General features: G+C 41.5%; 1 protein-coding gene across 5 annotated transcripts; it reads right to left on the reverse strand.

Annotated features, from left to right (window-relative positions):
* Nucleotides 1-57: 57 nt before the first annotated feature.
* Nucleotides 58-23,791, reverse strand: LOC306855382 (RAF proto-oncogene serine/threonine-protein kinase-like). 5 transcript variants are annotated; one of them, XR_013782935.1, is made up of 18 exons: nt 23,708-23,791; nt 14,887-15,113; nt 13,988-14,100; nt 11,544-11,646; nt 11,309-11,466; nt 10,552-10,638; nt 8,817-8,973; nt 8,689-8,713; nt 8,519-8,598; nt 8,270-8,387; nt 5,724-5,808; nt 5,408-5,584; nt 4,426-4,472; nt 4,145-4,263; nt 3,417-3,548; nt 2,148-2,282; nt 1,050-1,338; nt 58-763 (listed from the first exon to the last, which is right to left on the reverse strand). XR_013782935.1 is itself a non-coding variant. In XM_079394054.1 (17 exons), exons 2-17 carry the CDS (start codon nt 15,085-15,087, stop codon nt 1,201-1,203), a joined length of 1,875 nt encoding a protein of 624 aa, XP_079250180.1. In that variant the 5' UTR covers nt 15,088-15,113; nt 23,736-23,791; the 3' UTR covers nt 58-1,200. The 5 variants fall into 5 exon arrangements, 3 of the variants coding, with proteins under 3 accessions (XP_079250180.1, XP_079250179.1, XP_079250181.1); XR_013782936.1 differs by having other exon boundaries at nt 59-766; XM_079394054.1 differs by having other exon boundaries at nt 58-1,338; nt 23,736-23,791.
* Between the last annotated feature and the right edge of the window lie 2,376 nt (nt 23,792-26,167).

The following is a 26,167-nucleotide window of genomic DNA, read 5'->3' on the forward strand; positions in this document are numbered from 1 at the left end:
CTAATTGACTATCAAGCTATGTCCAAATCACGCTGAATTATTTTAGTCAAGACCACCGACAGCAAAACCACTTTTAATGAGGAGCGGCACAGATATTACAAAAATGACTCTTTATGCAGTTCATTTTAATTCAACTGTTCTCTAACATGAAAAGTAAACATTTATAACATGTTCAGGATAAGTGCCATTTGCAACTGCTCTTTAAAATCTTTAATAGAGTAAAATGTGGACAAGCCTATACTGTATTTGATGTTAATTGCACAGTTGTGGCCCTACAGTTCTGATCTGTTCGTTATGTTTAACCTGTATCAGATGCTCAATATTAAATTCAAACAATATCACACGAGCATGAGTGCATCAGCATTTATTCAGACCAACATCAGATTTGTATTAAAAGAATAGAAAGCAAGATTATGGATTTGTATTTTAGTGTTAAACAACAGTTTGAAGTTAGAAACATCTTAATGCTGGATGTGTTTCAGTTTTTGTCTTCTCCAGATGTTAACTGATGGACTGGAGTGGTGTGGATTATTGTGATGTTTTTATCAGCTGTTTGGACTCTCATTCTGACGGCACCCATTCACTGCAGAGCATCCATTGCTGAGACACTGATGCAGAGACACATTTATACAAACCTGATGAAGAAACACACATCATCTCGGATGAACTGAGAGGGAGTGCATGTTCACCAAATTGTTATTTTTGGGTGAACTACCCCTTTAATCATTGAACGATGTCATCTTCTCATGTCATATCGCTCCTGCTGCTTTAAAAAAAAAAAAATGTCAAGCACAAATCATCTTAAAAACCGAGCTTGTGTGGTGTATTTAACTTAATTTTATTAAAATACAATGAATAAACAATCTGTCAAGTTTACAAGTTAATCTTCCATGACAAGCACTAAAAGCTGGAAAAAATACGAATCCCTAATAAGTCTCGTAATAAAGTTAATACCCACTCTTCTTTCTTGGATTCCTGTAACATACACACAGTCAAAGAGACAGCTAAAAACACAAGATGGTAAAGTGCTAGGAGGCGTTTGGATATACCACGAGCGACTCCACGGCCCACTGGCACTTAGGGAATATACACCGGAGCGTCTGCTTCCAGGCACGTGATTGTGAGGAGGATGAGAAAGCTTGGAGTAAGGATCCCACTGGAGCGCTGCGATACAGATGTAGAGAGAGAAACCACAGCGCTTCACTTGAAGGCGGCCGAGAGCGCCAGCGTGCAGACACTGATGTCCTCGGTGTGTGAGGCTCGGTGGAGCGACGGCTCGGACGCGCTGCGGTTTATCTTGGGCAGAGAGTGCTGGAGCAGCTCGATCGAGGACAGGATCTGTGAGAGAGACCAGCAGAGTTATACAGCACCGCACACACACACACACACACACACACAGAGACAGCTACCGTGAGTTTAAATCCTACACATCACAGGAGGACAAGTTACTGAAAAATGCCGTAGGACTGACACAAATTTGTAGAAAACTGCAGCAAATTACAAAGAAATGCAATTAAATCAAACATGACATTTTGAAGCAGAAAAACAGCATTTCATCATATACTCTAATAATCTTGCAACTTCAAAAAACAAAAAAACTAAAGAGTTTTTACAGTGCAGACCCAATATTGGGTCAAACTTGCAATCAAAAAATGATATTAATAAAACAACTAAGCCTATTTTAGGCACATTAAGGTTTTTGCATTGTGCCACTCTTCACAGTTAAGACGTTTAATTTTCTAAACTGAAATGTGGAAAAAAATATTTACATTTAAGATATCGGATCAACTGATACAACGATTTCATTTCGTTCAGATAACGGACATGCAGATCAATCACTTATTTCTGCTTTTTGACATTAATTACTTATTGAGCATTAGACTACAGCAATAAACACAAAATGAATTATTATTAACTAAATATTTATAGTTATTACTCCCATAGGCCGTTATATTCGAGCCGTTTTGTGACCCAAAAGATTGCGGTTGTATTTTCTATCAGTTTTGGGCAAATACTACACATTTCAAACTTGCTGCAGTGCATTTGAAGTATATTTTTAAGAATACAAGCGCTACATCATACATACAGCGTGCAATGATTGTGCTAGAGTAAGGCCGGTCCGTGTTTACACCTGTAGTGAAGCTCACCTGTGGAAACAGCGGCCGCTCGTCTTTGCACTTCTGGATGCAGTCGGCGACGAGTCTCTTCATGGCTTTGGGACAGCTCTTGTAGAGTTTGCTGAGGTCAGGGGTCAGATAGCCTCTCCCCACCATAAAGATGATCTGCATGCGATGCGAAAGGGAACAGCATACTTTACTCACAACTAAAACAGGAGCTAGTTTCTGTGAAGGCTTGTCTGTGATACGGCTGGGGTTTCTGTGCGTCTGATGTCTTGGGAAACAATAGCACGCCTCTCAAACAAATCAGATTATATACTAATACTTTCAGTGAGAATCCCTGATTTTGAACAGTAACTATTTCACCCAAGATAACTAAATCAATAATTATAATAATGGGCTGCTCACAAGGGCTACACAAGCAGCGAGTGTGCCTTCAAATGGACCTTTAGACTTTTTAAAGGCTCCTAAATTTATCAGCAAGGCTCCTGAGGGCCGGAGCGCTCGAGATCACTGCCAAACAGCCCCGCTGCTGTGAACACACCATTATCATCATCAGGCACGGAGCTAAACACACCAGCAGACAAATACACACCTCAAAACTGAATAGACTTCATAATTATATGATCTTATCTTCCAGTTAGGATCTACTTCACTATTTGAGGAAGAATGTGTCAAATGAACTTGATTATCACAAAAATAATGCACAAAGTTGTAACATTCTTCCTAACAAACTTGACTCCTATTTCTAATTATATTGTAAAAAATCTAAATATCATTCTAGTAGGCATCTAAAAGTCAAATACAGTATTGTATGCATGGTAAACAGATTACTCTAATGACATGACAGAAACTGTACTTCGTAACGTAATCCATTACACGTCTGCTAATTAAATCAGACTACTTCATTACTTTTAACCTAAATCATATCACATTGATTTAAACAATCTTGTACCATATTGACAGAATAATACAAAAAGAAAGGAAATATATTCCATTTGTTGTTGAAGAGCATTAAACATTACATCAAGGTTTTCAAACTGAGGTTTGTGATTTTAATTGAATTAATAATAATTATTGCTGTTGTGTGAATAATATGTAATCAATAAAGTAACTAATCTGATTGAAATGTAATATAATCTAATTACAAGTACTTCAGTTTTGGAATCTGATTACATAATCCCGATTAACGTTATTTCCCAGGGTTCTGTGTTCTCGCTGTTATACGCTCCGGGGCTTATTACACATCTCCTGAATGAGTCTAGAATCACTCGATACAGACTGACAGTGTTATTGTACCTGGTCTCTGTTTCCGATCATAGAGTAAGGCAGTTCCCCCGTCATCAGCTCATACAGGACAATCCCGTACGAGTACACATCCGACTGAAAACTGTACGGATTATTGTCCTGCATCCGGATGACCTCAGGAGCCTACAGACAAAACATCAGCATCAGAAACTATTACACAAGACACTATTTCACCCTCAGTTCCTCTAAGATTAGGATGAGTTTGTTTCTTCATCAGGTTTGTAGAAATGTGTCTCTGCATCAGTGTCTCAGCAATGGATGCTCTGCAGTGAATGGGTGCCGTCAGAATGAGAGTCCAAACAGCTGATAAAAACATCACAATAATCCACACCACTCCAGTCCATCAGTTAACATCTGGAGAAGACAAAAGCTCAAACACATCCAGCATTGAGACGTTTTTAACTCAAATACATTGAGTCCATAACGCTTCCTCCAGTGAAAGTGTTCTGGTCTGAATCAGGAGAGGAATCTGCAGATCAAGCAGCGTTTACAAGGATGCACTTGTCACTGGAAGAAGCATTAATATGGATTGTGGACTCATATTTTGGTTATATTTGTTTTTTATCAGCTGTTTGGACTCATTCTGACGGCACCCATTCACTGCAGAGCAGCCATTGATGCAATGACACATTTCTCCAAACTCATCTACATCTCAGATGAGAGGGTGAGCACATTTTCAGCTAATGTTCAGTTCTGGCTGAACTCTTCCTCTAGCGCACCATCCACAGAATGGATCCGGACGGCTGCTCCACCCGATGAGAGCCGCTCCACCGTGCCTTCACTGTGGCCAGACCAAAATCACCGATCTTCACCGTCAGCCCTTCATGCAGGAAGATATCTGAGCTTCCGTTAAGGCAAGTCATGACAGCTTAAGCACTATATTCACATGAGCACAAACACAACAAGCTTCAGAAATAAGCCTTCTCTATAGAGGCAGCTGTAGCAGCAATGCTTCACCACTTTAATCAATGCAAGAGGATGTAAAATAAGCCAAAGATACTGTTTGACTTCATGTCTCGATGGATGATATTCTTTGCATGTAGGTAACTAGAAGACAAAAGACGTGAAGAGTTACTAGAAATCATTTTACTTCTATATTCCTAGTTTTTTTCTCTATATATCAGTCATTATCATCACACTGGTAGAGAAAACCGGCAGGAGTCAACTGACAAAACCACCTTTGAGTTTACATATAAACACCCCCCATGCTGTACTATTTAAAAGCTGGTCTCAATTCTATAAATAGCTGATGGTATCACGCTCTCAAAATGCAAATCTGTTACTGAAAATATATGCTGTGCTCTGCAGTCTTCACCACCACAGGCCCAGAAACATCCAGGAGAAGCTCGAACACGGTCTATCGACTGCATCAGTAATCAATACACCGCTGGTCAAAGGCTTGCGGTTGGTGAGATGTTTAACGCTATGAAAGACCGACGCTGCATTTATTTGATTAAAAATACAGTACAAATGGTCAACTGTGAAAGGTTATTACACTTTAAATTAGCGGTTTTCTTTTCTATGTGACCCTATGATAAACTGTCAATTATTGCTGTGACCAAAGTTGAATTTTACTCCAGGCTTCACATGATCCTTCAGTCCAAAAGTTCAAAATATTATATAGATAGATACATGGATGATATATAAAATAACATCATTTATTTGGAAAAAGTCTTTATAAAAGTCACTTTTGATTAATTGAATGAGTCCCTTGCTGAATAGTGGATGTTCATTTATTTCTTGACATCGACGACAGCACCGCTGAGTTAAGTTGATAGGCCTGTTCATTTTCCTGTCCAGATCAGACAAGAGCATTTGGCTGGTTTCATGTTATAATTTGCATTCAGCACATAAAGTGTTTAGGGCTGCAGAAGACTGGTTTAGATCAGGGGCAGCCAGCCGGGCTTTCAGGTGCGATCCCAGAAACCTTGATCAGGAGCTCAATTAACTAGAAATCAACTGGAGTCTGTCTAAACACTCACTCCATGCCCTGCGCCGTCTGTCTGGCGATGTCCATCAGCTGGAACATCTGGAAGTTGGTCTCCTGCACATGCAGATGTTTGTAGAGGCTGCTTCCTTCACACCACTGCGTCACAATGGCCAAGTTTGCCTTGGTCATGTATCCCATAAACAGAACGATATTGACGTGCCTGGTCTTCCTGTAACAACGATAAAGTGTTGGCCAGTGTTTAACAGAGTCTCGCGCTGCAGGACAAGCTCATTACAATGCTGTTTCTCTTAAACTCACTCTTTGGCCGTTTCACTATAAACAATGTCCATTTCCCCTCTTTGCTTTACCTGAGAACAGCCACTTCATTGCGAAAGGCCTGTAACTGCTCTGGTGTGGGATTCGTGACCTTTAAAATCTTCACAGCAACATCACCTGAAAACACATACAAACACTTAAACTCACTAAATCAGGAGGACTGGTTTATCTAAGCCTGTCTGCTTCCTATTAACAATATTTCTGTGTATTACTACTACAGAGACCCGCACATAGCATGCATAACAACAATCCTCACGGCCACAAATTAAGAATTCATTTCCACTATTTATTAATTAGCTTCCTTGTTTTAGGTCAATTGTGGCCACAAATGAACTAAGTTAAAATACAGTAGTATAATGTGGCCATAACTTCACTAAAAGGGTAACACTTTACAATAAGCTTCATTAGTTAACATGAACTAAGAATGAACAATACTTAGTTAATTTCAGCATTTACTAATGCATTATTAAAATCTCAAGTTAATACACGGTGAACTAACATGAACTACCAATGAACGACTGTATTTTCATTAACATTAACAAAGATTAATAGTGTAATAAATGCATTGTTCATGTTAGTTAATACTATAACTAATGTTAATAAATGACACCTTATTATAAAGTGTTACCACTAAAACAAGGGAACTAATTAAATCATGGGAACGACTTCTTAATTTGTGGCTGTGATATCTTTTTTTTCCTGCATGTTATGTATATATCAATATTGAGTTTATTTAATTTTGCTTGAAATTCACCTCTCAAATATTTTAAATACGACAACCATTTAGAAATGTTTATTTATTAATAATTCAGTGACCTACAGCGGTGGCCAAAATGATAAGAGCAATAGTATTTAAACCAACTAAAATGGTTTTAAAAGGCAGGGTTAACAAAAACGTTTTAGAAAACTGAGTCGGGTCGAGTACCAAAACAAACTTGTAGCCAATCAGCAGTAAGGGGCGTGTCTACTCATGATGCGAGGAGAGAGCGCTCAGTGCACAGCCGAGCCGAGCGACAGACAGATAGAGATGGCAGGTAAAAAACAAAAAGAGGAAAACGACTGCGGCACGATGAGATAAGAAGTAGGACCCGTGTAAATATGGGATCAGCTTTCCAGCGCTGAGAGAACTCGAGGAGCAGAAGGCCTGCGATCAGACGCCGAGGTTGCTTTGTTTCTGCTCAATAGGTGAGTAACACCGTGTCTAAACCGGACAACAGCTGAAGTCTGCCTACACTGGACGCGTGTATATCAGCCAAGAATGTAGTTGTTTAAAACTCAAATCTGCGGTTTATTTATAAAGACAGCGCCTATTTGAAAATGTGTTTTTGCTGATTTCGGAGCCGTGAGCTCCAGGCGATCACCGGACGCTCAGTGCTCATGTATCCTGAAGAGAGGAGCATCACCGCGGCTAGTCCTTCTGACATTTACCGCTGGCTCTGATGTCTCTGTAGTGGATAAACAGAAGATGTAATTTGTTTGGGGTAAATCTAACAGGTAATCTTTGGTCTTTATTCTATTGTTTAAATCAATGTTTGATATATTTGGTCTGTAAATACAGAGAGGAAGAGTCCAAGGTGAGCTGACTGACGTTATCAAGTACACTGCTCTTTGCAGAATTACCGGACTTGTGTCGTTCCGTCTGCGGGACTCACACTGTCGAGTCTAACTCGTGAAGTCTGAATTACCAAGGATGCAAGGCCCAAATTTGCGTACTTGCTATTATGAAACGCACAAAGACCTAACGTTACGTCACCAGACTATTTGCATAATCTTCTCGGTACTTCGCGATGGAAACGCAGACAACAACAGGTCTGGGGGTTCCTGGGACATATTGTTCCAGGTCATTTCGGTGGAAAAGCGGCTTATATTTCACAGAACTAATTGTTGCCTGGGAGGTGTAGGCTACATATATGTGGGCTGGATCTATCAAAATAGGGGCGAGACCCTTTTGGGCCAGGGGCGTGTTTGTTTTGGTGATTTCAAATATCAACATTGGCTTCCAGAAATGGCTTACCCTGCCTTTAAGTGAGTAATTTTATCTTTTGCTGTAGGGTGATGGAAACGCATTTACTGAATACATTTCTCCATGCGCATCAAAAACGTCATGTGACTTTGTGCTATGGGATGGCATAACTTGAGTAACAGCAGACGGATCTCGTTCCACAGCATCTGAAATGTTGTTATTGTGATTCTGAAATGCCCGAGTAAAGCCTGTCAAAGTATTTCTGTATAAATACTGTCTTAAACGACTGTGTTCCCAAACAGCCGCATCCTCCTCCGAAAGCAATGACTGCATTTATTGTGTTTCGTCTGCTCGCTCTGAGGCACAAGTAATTCATCATTTATGAAAATGATTATATTCAGTGGCTTCTCCTACATTTCTTAGTGATATTTAGTGCCAGTTTACCAGGATGTAACGATTTTGTTCTCTTTGACTCTTATTCACAAATGAATTTCAATTTTGCACACAAGTTAAATTCACATCTTTGGATGGAAACCCGGCTAGTGAGAGCAGACATCAGCTGAATCCTATTTAACAACACAAAATGATGATACGATGATGAGAGAGAAATCTTACCATGCCACTTCCCTTTATAAACGGTGCCAAACGAGCCTGAGCCGATCCTGGAGAGCAGAACCACCTCGGTGGCCTCGATCTCCCAGTAATAGCTGGAATCTCTCTTCTCTCTGGGACGCTGGAGACCAGAAACACCATCAGAGTCCAGTGAAGCAGACAGACGTGTCATGTAATGCTTGTATTACGGGATAGTGAAACCATGTTAATCTACAATACCAAGAAACTGATCTGATGTGATTTTTCGCTTACGATGCGTTTTTCCTGAGTGTTAGAAGGTGCTTTCTCCCTGTGCGCCGGAGCTGGGGTTTTGGACCACTCCGTGGGGCTTCCTGAGAAGGAGTGAGATGAGATGTGTGAGAACACATATCTGCCTTAGCTTTGCTAGGAAACCTGAGGAAGAAGTCTGAAAAACCCCTCACCTGATTCATCTCGCCCTAAGGCTTCCTGTGAACACAGAGGGAAGTACTATATTAACACATGGAAGCTTTGAGAGAAGACAGTAGCAGCAGTTCAGGACCCAACAGAAGGCCAGCTGATGTTAGGTCACCTGATACGCAGCGGTGTCCTGGACCGGCATGGCCGTGCTCACCATGTGCACGTTAGGAGTGGATGTGGACAGCACTTTATGACTGAGACACACGCCAGCGGACGGCACGGGGCTGATGTAGTTCAGAGCGTTTGGCGTGGAGTATCTGTGATAGGGACTGGAGAAGAGTTTGTACGTCAGTCAGAGTTTAGACCCAGATCTTTATAACACAACACTCCGCTGCAGGGATGATGTACAGTCAAAACTAACACTATTCAGACACCTGATATCATTTTTACTATAGTTCATTGTAAGTGAGGATAGCAAAATAAAGTCAACTGTGACATATCATACCCAAAAATTATTCATACAGTGGACTACCAGTAAAATTTGGGACTAAAAATTATTCAGTTTGACCTGAGCATGTTTTGCTGGAGTGTTTTTCTTTAATTGCTATTCCGCATTTTTTACAGAACAGACTGCACAGAATGAAGCATTGCTTGGTGATTGGTTGAGCTAAATTGGTATTATCTAATTGTGTTCTTAAATTTAACAATTCATTACATACCTTTCTATCAAAGATGAATTTGTTCTGACAGTTTAACTGAGTTCTTGTCATATTTTATTACCACTTTCTAAACTATAGCTAATAAACTGTGATATAATGTGAGAAATGTTGTAGGTGTCTGAATTAATTTTGGTTTGAGTGTATTTTTGTAGGCCAAACGCCAGAAATGAGTTGCATTTTAGCACTTCCGGTTACATCGTCCTAAAGTCAATGGGTTTTTGAATTGGTTTTTGGTTTAAAAAAACAAAACAGAACTAAGGTGAGCATCATAACTTGTGTTGGTCCCAGAGCTTATTTTCTGCAAAAGTCCTATTGGGTTTTGGTAAAGGAACCAGTGTGAGGTTAACATAAGTCTGGCCTACACAAACACCATCTCAGCAGCACTCTATAATTACATCTTTAAGAAAACATAACGTTAAAATCTGTATAGCAGATGTAGGGAAGACTAAAGAAGATCAAATGCCACTAGCACTTTTAAAAACAAGGCTCTTAAGAGAAACTTTGTTTAGATCTTGGTTACAGATCAAGTTCCTGCTAATTATCATTTTGTGTGAAAGTTGCCAAACAGCTTTATGTCATCTTCAAAAAAGGAAGCAGTTGAAAAACTGGATGCAAGTTTACAAAGATAAGTGATTTTATCACATTAGTCTCATGCTGGCAACATCTTGTAATGTACAGGGGATATATTTCTGAAACGGTGCGTATTTTAATGGTTGTTTTAATTACATGTTGGCCTAGTGTACTTCCACTGGAAGTGTGTTATTGTAAAAATGATTCTTGCTGATAATGCTGCGAACAGAGCTTCTCTTGTACTGAAGATGGAGCATTGCTATCAATCTTGATTGAGTTTCTCCACCTGGCCACAACTTTCTAAGGCCAATCGTTCCAGCACTAAATGGGAAAACATGACTGTTCATTTTTAACTAACCATTATATATATAGTCAAATATTTTACCACCATGCAAGATTTCCAGATTAAGCAAGGTGGCTGTTTAAAATATAAAGCTAAAAACCTACCTTAAAAATGTTTTCAGCAAACAATCACCTGAAACACTTTAATACAAGGATCTACAAGCATAATCCAGAAGAAACCAAACAAGGTGGCGTCTTGACATGCTTTGGTTTTCAGAGGACTTGTCAAGAGAGTTCACTAGATTTGAGGTCAACACAGAAACGGGCTGTATGTACCTGAAGGAGAATTTAGAGTTCTGCATGCGGCGGGATGAGAGAGGAGGGAACGATGGAGTCCCGTTCTCTCCGGGAGTCGGGAACAGCCTGGAAAACACGGCCAGCGAATGATCTTAAAGACTGCATGATACACCTGCTTTATGACAGCTACACAAGATCTCATTTGAGATGGACTAATGAGGGATTTTCCTTGGTATATTATCTTAGAAAACATTATGTTTGTATATTTTTTAATGAAGGAGGGCTTTGTGATGAATTCCCGACCAGAACGAGCAGCAGAAGAATGGACCTTTGTACCATGCATTACCTGATTTTCATTGATAGACATCTACCAAGCTCCCAGCGTGAGGGCCTCTATGCAAAACTCTTTCTGTGTATCAAGAGATTTCCCCTGAACTACATCTACATGTCTATCTTCTTTTCAACAGAGGGGGAAAAAGCCTGTTTAATGTAAAAATGCCATGAAAATCCACATTACACAAAGCCAGCAATTCACGCATGGCTACTTAACGGAGTTCCTATGCCTTTGAGCTTTCACTTATGAATTTCACTAGAAAAGCATATGCACTGTACTATTTCTGTAACTGTTCCTAAGACTTTTTAATTTTTAGTTCATTTTCCAGACCCATAAATCACAATGTTTAACATTAAAATCCTGATGTTTGTGCGCCAGCAGGCCTGTACAGACCCTGTACAGTTGTGTTGTCTCTTTCTCGAGCGTGATAAGACAGGTGTGTATGGGTTGATGAACACTCACAGGAGCTGTCGGATGTTGCTCCAGTCCACACACATCGTGGGCACTTTGGTGCTGCAGTGCTCGTGAAACTTGTAGCCGCACGTCTGACATCTGAAGCCGTGTAAAAGAAACTTCTGACATATGTCACAAAAGGCCAACTTCAAAAACGTTTTTCGTACCTGTGAAGGGGACGGTTGTTAGCGTAAAGACAGTAGAGACAGCAGTAGCTAAGTGTGAACACATTATGGGAACTCACAAAATTGTGTGTAGTCAGGGGTACGTGATCTAAGACTTCAACCAGCAGCTCCTCTCCGACCAGCGAGGTAGAATCAGTGCTCCAATCCATACGCAACTTTTTACTGAACAGAAAGAATAGTGTGTTTTCATTAAATGAGCATTGAATTGGCCAAGATTCATCCAACTGGGGCTGGATTATTACAGCTATTAAACACAAAATGGTAGTTTTCATAAGTATTCACTTACAGTCAGGTCCATAAATATTGGGACATCGACACAATTCTAAAATTTTTGGCTCTATACACCACCACAATGGATTTCAAATGAAACAAACAAGATGTGCTTTAACTGCAGACTGTCAGCTTTAATTTGAGGGTATTTACATCCAAATCAGGTGAACGGTGTAGGAATTACAACAGTTTGCATATGTGCCTCCCACTTGTTAAGGGACCAAAAGTAATGGGACAATTGGCTTCTCAGCTGTTCCATGGCCAGGTGTGTGTTACTCCCTCATTATCCCAATTACAATGAGCAGATAAAAGGTCCAGAGTTCATTTCAAGTGTGCTATTTGCATTTGGAATCTGTTGCTGTCAACTGTCACTATCAGTGAAGCAAGCCATCATTAGGCTGAAAAAACAAAACAAACCCATCAGAGAGATAGCAAAAACATTAGGTGTGGCCAAAACAACTGTTTGGAACATTCTTAAAAAGAAGGAACGCACCGGTGAGCTCAGCAACACCAAAAGACCCGGAAGACCACGGAAAACAACTGTGGTGGATGACCGAAGAATTCTTTCCCTGGTGAAGAAAACACCCTTCACAACAGTTGGCCAGATCAAGAACACTCTCCAGGAGGTAGGTGTATGTGTGTCAAAGTCAACAATCAAGAGAAGACTTCACCAGAGTGAATACAGAGGGTTCACCACAAGATGTAAACCATTGGTGAGCCTCAAAAACAGGAAGGCCAGATTAGAGTTTGCCAAACGACATCTAAAAAAGCCTTCACAGTTCTGGAACAACATCCTATGGACAGATGAGACCAAGATCAACTTGTACCAGAGTGATGGGAAGAGAAGAGTATGGAGAAGGAAAGGAACTGCTCATTATCCTAAGCATACCACCTCATCAGTGAATCATGGTGGTGGTAGTGTCATGGCGTGGGCATGTATGGCTGCCAGTGGAACTGGTTCTCTTGTATTTATTGATGATGTGACTGCTGACAAAAGCAGCAGGATGAATTCTGAAGTGTTTCGGGCAATATTATCTGCTCATATTCAGCCAAATGCTTCAGAACTCACTGGACGGCGCTTCACAGTGCAGATGGACAATAACCCAAAGCATACTGCAAAAGCAACCAAAGAGTTTTTGAAGGGAAAGAAGTGGACTGTTATGCAATGGCCAAGTCAATCACCTGACCTGAATCCGATTGAGCATGCATTTCACTTGCTGAAGACAAAACTGAAGGGAAAATGCCCCAAGAGCAAGCAGGAACAGAAGACGGTTGCAGTAGAGGCCTGGCAGAGCATCACCAGGGATGAAACCCAGCGTCTGGTGATGTCTATGCGTTCCAGACTTCAGGCTGTAATTGACTGCAAAGGATTTGCAACCAAATATTAAAAAGTGAAAGTTTGATTTATGATTATTATTCTGTCCCATTACTTTTGGTCCCTTAACAAGTGGGAGGCACATATGCAAACTGTTGTAATTCCTACACCGTTCACCTGATTTGGATGTAAATACCCTCAAATTAAAGCTGACAGTCTGCAGTTAAAGCACATCTTGTTCGTTTCATTTGAAATCCATTGTGGTGGTGTATAGAGCCAAAAATGTTAGAATTGTGTCGATGTCCCAATATTTATGGACCGGACTGTATATACAGCAGATGCAGCTTTGCATCTATCAGAGTTGCTCTGGTCACTGCAATGTTCTCACAATCTCTCTGGAAAAACTGCTCAAGCTCAGTCAGGTTACATGGAGATCATGATGGAACAAACATTTACTAGTCCACTTATAAACTGGACTCAGACTTGGCCACTCCAGGACAACACTGTTGTTTTAAAAGCCACTGCTAGAGGTTTTCCTCCAGGATATGCCAGTATTCAAACAGTGTAACTCAAATATTCCCAAATGAAATCTTGTGAACTAGAATCATACTGAACTGGGGAGTCTACATCAATATCCATCCCTACCAAATACAATGTTTTTATAATTGCAATTATTTTACATATCTTTGTAGAGACACATTCACACACACTGAAGTGTCTTTTTCTGTTCATCAGTGGTCAAAATACCAAATTAATTTGGCTTCAATACATAACGTGTTTTGTTGGCACTGCATGTGCAAACAGCGAGGAAAAGGTGATAAACATTGCTGTCAATTGCATCACAGATAGTGTTCAGACTGCAAGATCACAACACGCTTTTTTTCTTCTTCTTCTTTTTTTTCATAGGCCACAACTTACAATGAATGTTCTCGATGAAGCTTGAAAACCGCACAGCACTCTGGCTGAAGTCCCCGGACCTTCAGGGCTTTGATGAGGCAGTTGCGCAGCGTCATACCCGGTCGCACATTCACCTGTTAACACACAGTTTCAACATTTCAGGCTGCATCTTTAGCTCTATATCAACTAGTCTGTGGGTCAAAGATGAAAAAGGGTTTTCAAACATCAAAACAATAAGTGTAATGCAGCTTTGAATTCTTGTTGTTTTTAGAAAGTGAGAAAGTGTCCCGTTTAATTAAATAGGTTTTTTTCTATGCAAAAAATAAATCTCATACATTTTTACCATGATTTACAGAAAATAGCAGCTAAAATATCAGTGTAATGATCTTGCCAGGCATATTTACCACAACAATCAGTTTATGACATATTGAAAGGCTAACTAGTTTTACCCCAAACACTACTTACTTGTAATTTTATATTTTTAAACTTTGCCTCGATCCCATTTTGGCCATTTGTCAGCAAGAACTTTTTACTAATTTGCAATGCAATAAATTTAGTATGCTCACTTATTCTTTTATATATTTTAATATGTACAGGTCAGAGTAAGTATGTTGTATCAGTTTTTACATAAATATAAGTGTTGCAATGGAATATTATTTCACCCACATTTTGACATTTTAGTCACCCAAAACTTATTCGAAACCTTAAAAGTAGACACTTTACATGCATTAATATGCTTTCTGTGTATATAAAATGACTTTTGTCCAATTTGTTTTGCGGACATTTAAATGTCTTTGACTCCTGTATAAATGCTTAACGTCAAGACGCTTACAATGGTGCAGCAGGATGATATCATGCTCATCATATTGTGTCAAACATTCACTGAAAGTGTTTGAAATAACAGATGATTTTCTTGTTACCACAGTGCGCTGTTTGTTGGGCAGGTAGACGCGGATTGTGCTGCTAGTTTTGGAGTCTGGGATTCTGCCGTCATCGGATAATCTCCGGTACGGGAAGCTCTTGATGATGGTGGGAGACATGCAGGAATCTTCAAACACAGAGTCTTTGCACACAAACCCATGACTGATGTTTTTCCAGGCCCCTTGTACATGCTCCATCATGGCGGGCAGCAGCAGACTTCAGTAATCTAGCATCAGAACAGAACAAATACAAATGAGCTGACCTCACAAACATACTGATCCGAGATCAGGGACGTGACCAAAACAATGGCCCTTAACACAGACATGACAATTTCACTCTCAGGCCATCCCAGATCAGGATGAGTGTGTTTCTTCATCAGATTTGTAGAAATGGATGCAATGGATGCTCTGCAGTGAATGGGTGCCGTCAGAATGAGAGTCCAAACAGCTGATAAAAACATCACAATAATCCACACCACTCCAGTCCATCAGTTAACATCTGGAGAACACAAAAGATGAAACACATCCAGCATTAAGATGTTTTTAACTTCAAACCACCGCTTCCGGCTAAAATATGAGTTCACATCCATTTTACTTGTGGATTATTGTGATGTTTTTATCAGCTGTTTGGACTCTCATTCTGACGGCACCCATTCACTGCAGAGCATCCATTGCTGAGACACTGATGCAGAGACACATTTATACAAACCTGATGAAGAAACACACTCATCCTGATCTCAGATGGCCTGAGGGTGAGATAAACAAATCTTTAACAGACAAGTATCACACAAGTCTTGAATTATAATACATGATTTAAAAAAAAAGAAAAGCACCATTTCCTACTCCCATTACTCTCATATAGTACCGGTAACTCTGAAGTGGGTATTGTATTTGTAAAGTGACTACGTGACTGGCAGCAATAACTCAGGCGTACAGTTTATGAACAAGGTCACCTGCAGGACTGAGTCTAATGTGCTGTAATGCAGTCTATTACAGCTCACATTCCTGATAAGTCAAGGACAAATAACTCTGACAGGGTCCTCCATCATTCAGAACAACTCCAAAATAGCCTTCAGATCATAATAATAATAAATGATAATGTTTTGATGATTACTATTTCTCACAGCACACTTCTGCTTTTGACTTTTTCAAAGCCTAGCACACTCACACCTTAAAGAGAGCAGCCCGGAAAATGGAGCGCAGATGGAGGAAAACAAAACTAGAGGTATTTCATACAGCCTGACGGGAAAATACCCTATCCTACAGAAAAGCATTAAAAACGGCTAGATCTGATTACGTTTCGTCTCTTCTAGAAGAAAACAAACACAACCCCTGGTATTTACTCAATACAGTCACTAAAGTAACGAAACATAAAGCATCAACAGGTGTTGGCATTTCCCAAAAGCACAGCAGTAATGACTTTATGAACTACTTTACTTCCAAGATCGATACTATTATAGATCAAATTGTAACCATGCAGCCGTCAGCTACAATATCACATCAGACAGTGCACTATAGATCCCCTGAGGAACAACTCCACTCATTCTCTACTAGGGCTGGGTATCGTTCAAAAATGTTCGATACCGATACCTTGAGTTCGATACCGGTTCCTGAATGATACTTTTTTCGATACCAATTTTATGAAAACAGTTTTAACAAGATTACATGATCTCAAAAAGCTTGTGGACATGTATACAGACTCATCTCCTGAGCCGCTGCACAAAGGAACAAAATATAGCCAACACAATAAATCAGTGCAAATCATTTTAATAAAGCTCAAATAGTTGTCAGTTTACACTAGTGCGTGCTCGTTTCAATACGCATCGCTCAGACACAATCATCATTTATATTCATTTATTCTAGGTTGTTAAAGACTTCAAGAAATTTCATCTTTATCCACTTTCATAAGTGGGTGTTTTATATGTTTTATATATTTCTTTCACCATATGTTTTATTATTAAATTCTATGTTGTAGTATGTCTAATTATTTGAATGCATAAAAACTACTTAGTTTATTCAAATTTATTCTTAAAACAGCCTTATGAAATGTTGTATTTTTCCTCAGAAATTCTGTGTTCTGTATCTGGTTTTCAAATGAAGGCATAAAACATTCATTTCATTTTTCTTTTAAATTATTGAAAATAAAACTATTTATTTTGGCAAACAATTTTTTTCTATTAAAATTAAAACATGGAAGAAATGTTGTGTGATCATTAATAAAAATCATTTTAATAGTAGCCTAGTAGTAGCAGTACACTCCGCTGAACAATATTAATATATTTCTGCTGCAGTGTCTTCCGAGTTAATCCGTACTTTTATTTTGACGGGTTTCCGGGAATACTTTACAGTTCTGTGTGTATATGATATGACGCTAGTTTTACTCGAATCAAACGGTAAAATGCTCATGAAGTGACTCTCAGAGCAGGTCTGGAGCTGTTGTTCATGTGTTTATGTCCTCATTTAGTGAGATGGCAGACGCTGAAATGTCCCGCGAGCTTCAGTCTGTGTGTAATAAACAAACCGCGCGATATAGAGAGCAGACTGCTCCGTGCGCTTTATAATCGCTCTTGCGGAGGTCAAACACTGATCTATCAGCACCGCTTTCTAGTCAAACACATCTAGTGCTGCAGGATTATTGGTTCACTGACGGTGATGAGATTAACCCCTTAGGTATCGAAATTTGGTACCGAACGACAAGACGTTTTTCGATACTCGGTGGTATCGAGGCAATTCTGTCGGTGCCCGTTACATCATAAGAAGAATGGCATCTACGCTAATATTTGTCTGTTTCTATTCTGTTTCTCAGTCCGTGTCCGGATCAGATGGTGGATCGGTGCCGGGAGATGATGTATGTGCCCCTGATCGTCAGTGGAGGCCGGACACTTGGATGAGCCCCGGGGACATATCCCCAGTCACCGTAGCCACCCCATCCAGTCCGTATCCAGATCAGATGGTCACTGCAGTCACCAGATCCGGTCCGTATCCAGCCCAGATGGTCACTGCAGTCACCAGATCCAGTCCGTATCCAGCCCAGATGGTCACTGCAGTCACCAGATCCAGTCCGTATCCAGCCCAGATGGTCACTGCAGTCACCAGATCCAGTCCGTATCCAGCCCAGATGGTCACTGCAGTCACCAGATCCAGTCCGTATCCAGCCCAGATGGTCACTGCAGTCACCAGATCCAGTCCGTATCCAGGTCAGATGGTCACTGCAGTCACCAGATCCAGTCCGTATCCAGCCCAGATGGTCACTGCAGTCACCAGATCCAGTCCGTATCCAGATCAGATGGTCACTGCAGTCACCAGATCCAGCCCAGATGGTCACTGCAGTCACCAGATCCAGCCCAGATGGTCACTGCAGTCACCAGATCCAGTCCGTATCCAGCCCAGATGGTCACTGCAGTCACCAGATCCAGCCCAGATGGTCACTGCAGTCAGCAGATCCAGTCCGTATCCAGCCCAGATGGTCACTGCAGTCACCACATCCAGTCCGTATCCAGGTCAGATGGTCACTGCAGTCACCAGATCCAGTCCGTATCCAGCCCAGATGGTCACTGCAGTCACCAGATCCAGTCCGTATCCAGCCCAGATGGTCACTGCAGTCACCAGATCCAGTCCGTATCCAGCCCAGATGGTCACTGCAGTCACCAGATCCAGTCCGTATCCAGCCCAGATGGTCACTGCAGTCACCAGATCCAGTCCGTATCCAGGTCAGATGGTCACTGCAGTCACCAGATCCAGTCCGTATCCAGCCCAGATGGTCACTGCAGTCACCAGATCCAGTCCGTATCCAGATCAGATGGTCACTGCAGTCACCAGATCCAGCCCAGATGGTCACTGCAGTCACCAGATCCAGCCCAGATGGTCACTGCAGTCACCAGATCCAGTCCGTATCCAGCCCAGATGGTCACTGCAGTCACCAGATCCAGCCCAGATGGTCACTGCAGTCAGCAGATCCAGTCCGTATCCAGCCCAGATGGTCACTGCAGTCACCACATCCAGTCCGTATCCAGGTCAGATGGTCACTGCAGTCACCAGATCCAGTCCGTATCCAGCCCAGATGGTCACTGCAGTCACCAGATCCAGTCCGTATCCAGCCCAGATGGTCACTGCAGTCACCAGATCCGGTCCGTATCCAGGTCAGATGGTCACTGCAGTCACCAGATCCAGTCCGTATCCAGCCCAGATGGTCACTGCAGTCACCAGATCCAGTCCGTATCCAGCCCAGATGGTCACTGCAGTCACCAGATCCAGTCCGTATCCAGCCCAGATGGTCACTGCAGTCACCAGATCCAGTCTGTATCCAGCCCAGATGGTCACTGCAGTCACCAGATCCGGTCCGTATCCAGGTCAGATGGTCACTGCAGTCACCAGATCCGGTCCGTATCCAGCCCAGATGGTCACTGCAGTCACCAGATCCAGTCCGTATCCAGCCCAGATGGTCACTGCAGTCACCAGATCCAGTCCGTATCCAGCCCAGATGGTCACTGCAGTCACCAGATCCAGTCCGTATCCAGCCCAGATGGTCACTGCAGTCACCAGATCCAGTCCGTATCCAGCCCAGATGGTCACTGCAGTCACCAGATCCAGTCCGTATCCAGCCCAGATGGTCACTGCAGTCACCAGATCCAGTCCGTATCCAGCCCAGATGGTCACTGCAGTCACCAGATCCAGTCCGTATCCAGCCCAGATGGTCACTGCAGTCACCAGATCCAGTCCGTATCCAGCCCAGATGGTCACTGCAGTCACCAGATCCAGTCCGTATCCAGATCAGATGGTCACTGCAGTCACCAGATCCAGTCTGTATCCAGATCAGATGGTCACTGCAGTCACCAGATCCAGTCCGTATCCAGCCCAGATGGTCACTGCAGTCACCAGATCCAGTCCGTATCCAGCCCAGATGGTCACTGCAGTCACCAGATCCAGTCCGTATCCAGCCCAGATGGTCACTGCAGTCACCAGATCCAGTCCGTATCCAGCCCAGATGGTCACTGCAGTCACCAGATCCAGTCCGTATCCAGGTCAGATGGTCACTGCAGTCACCAGATCCAGTCCGTATCCAGCCCAGATGGTCACTGCAGTCACCAGATCCAGTCCGTATCCAGCCCAGATGGTCACTGCAGTCACCAGATCCAGTCCGTATCCAGCCCAGATGGTCACTGCAGTCACCAGATCCAGTCCGTATCCAGATCAGATGGTGGATCAGCACCCAGAGACGACCTCTACAGCCCTGAACGTCAGCAGAGACCAGGACACCGAGATGAGCGCCAGAGACAGATCTCCTGTGAGGACCAAGCCACTTAGACAGCCATCGGGAAAGAGCACTGGAACCAGTTGAGCCCTTACAATCTGACTTTGCTGCAGTTGGAATTGAACTGCTGGTTTGTTTGGTCAGAGGAGAACTGACCCCCGACTGAGCCTGGTTTCTCCCAAGGGTTTTTTCTCCATTCTGTCACCGATGGAGTTTTGGTTCTTTGCCGCTGTCACCTCTGGCTTGATTAGTTGGGGACACTTAATTTCCAGCGATATCGTCGACCTGATTTCACAGACATATTTAAACTGAACCGAGCTGGATGATAACATCACTGAATTCAATAATGAAATGCCTTTAACTGAATTTTTTTTTTTTTATCTTTTCATTTTACATTATTGACACACTATTTTCCTTTTTTGATATTGTGCAGTTGCTTTGACACAATTTACATTGTTAAAAGCGCTATATAAATAAAGGTGACTTGACTGTTTGAGCAGCATAACAGTGTCTGGAAACAAGTCATTACAGTATAGCGCTTTCTAACTGTTCTGCATATGAAGTGTGATTCAGTAATTCATGTCATGACAGAGGCTTTGTCCAGACTGGACACAGAATTCACAGCCGAGACTGACGTGTTTTGCCTGAGCCACTGATATCCACCTGTTCTCGCTCAGACAGTAACTGTGTAACTCTGCTGGGTTTGACTGATCTGCTCTCATTAGGCTTTCAGCTCTTCATTGTTCTGACATCAGAAACCTGTCCAGCAGGTCTGAGCAGCTCTTGGAGACAGACGCTCTGACCCACAGTGTGATGAGAAACACCAATTATTCTGCAGTAAAACAGTCTGTGACACGCTGTTCCTCATGTACAGCCCTAATATTTTCCTCTGCTTCATGCATATACAGGTACATCTCAAAAAATTTGAATATCGCGAAAAAGGTCAATATTTTTTGTCACTCATTTCAGAAAGTGAAACCCATATATTATATAGATTCATTACACACAGAGTCAAATATTTCAAGCCTTTGTTTCTTGAAATTTTGATGATTATGGCTTACAGATAATGAAAACCTGAAATTCAGTGTCTCAGAAAATTAGAATATTACATAAGATCAATAAACAAAAGCATATTTTAAACAGAAATGTCAGGCTTCTGGAAAGTATGTTCATTTACTGTATATGTACTCAATACTTGGTAGGGGCTCCTTTTGCTTTAATTACTGCATCAGTGCAGCGTGGCATGGAGGTGATCAGCCTGTGGCACTGCTGAGGTGTAATGGAAGCCCAGGTTGCTTTGATAGCGGCCTTCAGGTCATCTGCATTGTTGGGTCTGGTGTCTCTCATCTTTCTCTTGTCAATACCTCATAGTTTCTCTATGGGGTTCAGGTCAGGTGGGTTTGCTGGCCAATCAAGCACAGTAACACCATGGTCATTGAACCAGCTTTTGGTGCCTTTGGCAGTGTGGGCAGGTGCCAAGTCCTGCTGGAAAATGAAATCAGCATCTCCATAAAGCTTGTCAGCAGAAGGAAGCATGAAGTGCTCTAAAATTTCTTGGTAGATGGCTGCGTTGACTGTGGACTTCAGAAAACACAGTGGACCAACACCAGCAGATGACATGCAGCCCAAATCATCACTGACTGTGGAAACTTCACACTGGACTTCAAGCAACATGGATTCTGTGCCTCTCCACTCTTCCTCCAGACTCTGGGACCTTGGTTTCCAAATGAAATGCAAAATTTACTTTCATCTGAAAAGAGGACTTTGGACCACTGAGCAACAGTCCAGTTCTTTTTCTCCACAGCCCAGGTAAGATGCTTCTGACGTTGTCTCTGGTTCAGAAGTGGCTTGGTAGCTCTTTTCCTGAAGACGTCTGAGCGTGGAGACTCTTGATGCACTGACTCCAGCTTCAGTCCACTCCTTCTGAAGCTCTCACAAGTGTTTGAATCAGCTTTGCTTGACAGTATTCTCAAGCTTGCGGTCATCCCTGTTGCTTGTGCACCTTTTCCTACCCAAATTCTTCCTTCCAGTCAACTTTGCATTTAATATGCTTTGATACAGCACTCTGTAAACAGCCACAGCTTTCAGTAATGACCCTCTGTGTCTTACCCTCTTTGTGGAGGACGTCAATGTTCATCTTCTGGATCATTGCCAAGTCAGCAGTCTTCTCCATTATTGTGGTTTCAAAGAACAAGAGATACCCTGAATTTATACTGTAGAGATGGTCATTAATTGAAACTCAAATGTAAATATTCTAATATATTGAGATACTGATTTTTAACTTTCATGAGCTGTAAGCGCTAATCATCAAAATTAAAACAAAAAAAACTTTTGAAATGTTTTACTTTACATTTAATGAATCTAAAATATATGAAAGTTTCACTTTTTGAAATAAGTTACAAGAAAAAAAGCACTTTTTCACCAATTCTAATTTTCTGAGATGTACCTGTATGATGAGCAATGCCATCTCAATGTGAGTGATATCACCGGCCTCGATTTAACTATACACTGACAAAGATATTATAATGTCTTGAAGCTGCTCTACAAGGTGTGTTTGTGTGTGCATATATAATATCATGTTATATAAACATATGAATGTCTTTGCATGAGCCAATAGATTAAATGTGAAAATACTGTTTGGGCCACTAATTACCATTTAATGCCATCCCAAAGCAAATATTGCAAATATTTATTCATTTTATGTTATCTATATCCGTAAATATTCTTGAAATATGGCTCAAATAATCAGACTGTTATTATAATAGGATTACTAAAAGAGCCCACATTTATGGATTTGAAAGAATGATTATAAAATGCAATATTCTTATATTCTAAAAGGTCTCTGAAATCACATTCAGAACACATATAGAGAGGGCTATAAATATTGCATCAGAAAGTATGATGAGAATCCAGCAGCGCAATTAAAGCCATTAGAGAGTGCTGATATCCTACTAATACTCAGATAAACCGCAATAATAACCGCAGACTTGTCTGCAGTGCCAACCTTCAGATCTGAACAATACATGCAGAACAGTACAGACAGGTGTTATGGGTTAATGAATCAGCAGACTGAGAAAATAAATCAAGATATCATCGTGTGTTTTAAAAATACATTTAAAGCGAGTGTGGCACATCCGGGTAACACTATAAACAACACTTCACATCTTTAACATGCTTCAGTGACCGATCACAACAGCAAACGCAGAAGACTGAGGAAAAACTAGAGAACATCAACAGCTTTGTTAATGTTTCATGTTGGCAATAATTCATAAGATATTATATGTCACGCAGTTCATAGACTGATAATATCAGACCTGGTTTCATCCTTTACACTCCTAGCATTATTTACCATAAAAAATCAATTTACCGACAAAAGACAGAAGATTATCCCTAACGACAAGACACCAATATTTGGGGGTTTTAGCAAATAATCTTAGTGGATGCGGCTAAGTAAGTTGAATGTTTAGTAACAGCACACGCAGCTAACTATACTCCACACAAAGAACAGAGCTAGTTCTAATCGATTACACTCTCTCTCTAGTGCACTTCACACAAACAGCAGCGTCTCACCTGTCCTGCGAGCAATAATAAAGCTCACCAGAGAAACTCGATCAATTGTTGATCCGCCATGATTATCGCTACAAGGAAAAGCGTGACGTCATCGCAGCGGCGCTACAAACGAGCAGTCGCGTGATATGGCAAGCTCAATTTACATTTAATAACCCAAGGTTTGGACTCGTCACACTGTGCACTTATACACTCAACCATGTTAGTGTATGCATTTTGTAAGGTTATTTTGTCATTTATAAATGTACATTTTTAATTTCGCGCAAGTTGAAAAATCTGAATTTTGGCGGATATTCGCGCAGCGTTAACCAATCAGGAGCTTGCTCTAGTAGTGACGTGATTCAATCCGAAACAACGACAGAGGACAAAATCATCGTCCTGTATGTGGATACCCGGAGCTGTACCATAGACCAAAGATTACCTGTTAGATTTACCCCAAACAAATTACATCTTCTGTTTATCCACTACAGAGACATCAGAGCCAGCGGTAAATGTCAGAAGGACTAGCCGCGGTGATGCTCCTCTCTTCAGGATACATGAACACTGAGCGTCCGGTGATCGCCTGGAGCTCACGGCTCCGAAATCAGCAAAAACACATTTTCAAATAGGCGCTGTTTTCATAAATAAACCGCAGATTTGAGTTTTAAACAACTACATTCTTGGCTGATATACACGCGTCCAGTGTTTCCATAGCACATAAAGTGCAACTACCCTCTCAACAAAATCCATGTCAGCCATTTCTCAACGAGACGAAAGTCGCATCTGTTATGAAGCGAATTTCACGCGTGAATGAAGCGAGTAGACTCAAAATGTTCAAAGATTTATCCGCGCCAGTCGCGTCTGCTGTGAATGCACTGTTAGGCCGCGTTCACACCAGTGGCTTTGTCGCTGCCTTTCGCTCTGGGTGGCGATTTAAGTCGCTAGTGGGCGTTCCCACCTCTGGTTGCCTAGGTAACGTTTATGAATGATATTCGTCACCGCAATAGCTGAGAGAGGATCACGTGAGCTCTACTGTCGCTCGTATTGGCTGTCGCTCTTCATTTGCATAAAGGATTCTCAACTTTGTGGCGTCGCTTGACACGCCCACATCCGGTCGCTGTCGCCGGAAATCGACCAGCTCTCTATTGAAATGAATGGGATCTTGGCACGGCTTTAGGCTGCATCCGAAAACTGAGGAAACATTCCAAGACAGGAAGGCATCGAGGCACGTCCCAATCCAAAGTTAGCTTCACTTCCTGTCTCATGAGATCGGTTTCTGTATCCCTCGCTGCCTCTGATATCCCACAATCCTGTGCGTTCCATTCCCTGACGGTTCAGCTAAAAAATAAAGATGGCCTCTGAAAATTGTATTTGGTGGTTAGTTTGTGTGTAAATGTTTGCACTTTTGATTAGTATTATAGTAATTAATATTGGTTTAGTTATCACCAAAACTTGTTCTATTTTGTTGTAGATCATGCGCTGCCTCAGAAGTCAGTCTGAAATCAGTTTCGTGAGGTGCTTTCCTGCAAAAACGCTGCCTGCAAACTCATTGCCAAAAACATATATTTGTGGTAGTCTCCCATTCACTGCTCTTGAAGTGAACCCAATGATGACGACTTCCGCTGCTGGGAAACACGGAAATGTGAAAAAGGTCCATAGATAAACAAAACCTGGGAGCTTTTAATTTCAGCTTCGCTCTCTCATGAAGACAAAGACAGCGGGCAGGCAAGAACTGAGCATTAACCGTACAGCTGAGTCTGAAGAAAAATTGTTGGACAGCGCAATTGTAAGCAGTTTTTCCGTTAACTTCCAAAAAATTTATAATAATATGAACTTAAGATGTCTACAATGCAATTTTGACTAGTCACAATATACAGTTGCTTTCTTGTAGCTGTGTTGGGTACATAACTCAAAAACGATATTAACATAAACCAAAAACTGAAATTCTCTTATCATTTACTCCCCCATGTTGTCCCAGATGTACAGAACTTTCTTCAGATAAACACAAACAAAGATTTCTAGAAAAAAAAGTCAAAAATATACTGCAAGTGAATGAGACCCTGGGGTCAAGAGAACACCAAGCACATCCATCAAAGCCCAGCTGATGAATCTGTGTCTTCTGAAGTGGAATGATAGGCCTGTGTGTGTGTAAGAAAACATAACGCATCGCTTTAGACCAGCTGTCAGATGTGGCTTCATGAGCTCACACTGGATGTAAATGTAAGCGCATCGTGAAGCACATGACCATCACCTCTAGTGCAAGCTTCACAGCAGACTTATGTTAAAACTCACAACATGCTGATCTTCATGCAATGGTTTAGTTAAAGAAAAGTTTAAAATAATAGTATTTTTCTTGCACACACACATATTGTTTCACTTCAAAAGACATCGATAAATCAACTGGGTTGTATGGATTACTGTCATGTGGAACTACAAAAAAAAAGAGGTTTTAACTTGTATTTATGTGTGGTTTTGGACCCCACT

The sequence above is a fragment of the Barbus barbus genome (genome assembly GCF_936440315.1).
Source record: "Barbus barbus genome assembly, chromosome: 35".
NCBI lineage: Eukaryota > Metazoa > Chordata > Actinopteri > Cypriniformes > Cyprinidae > Barbus > Barbus barbus.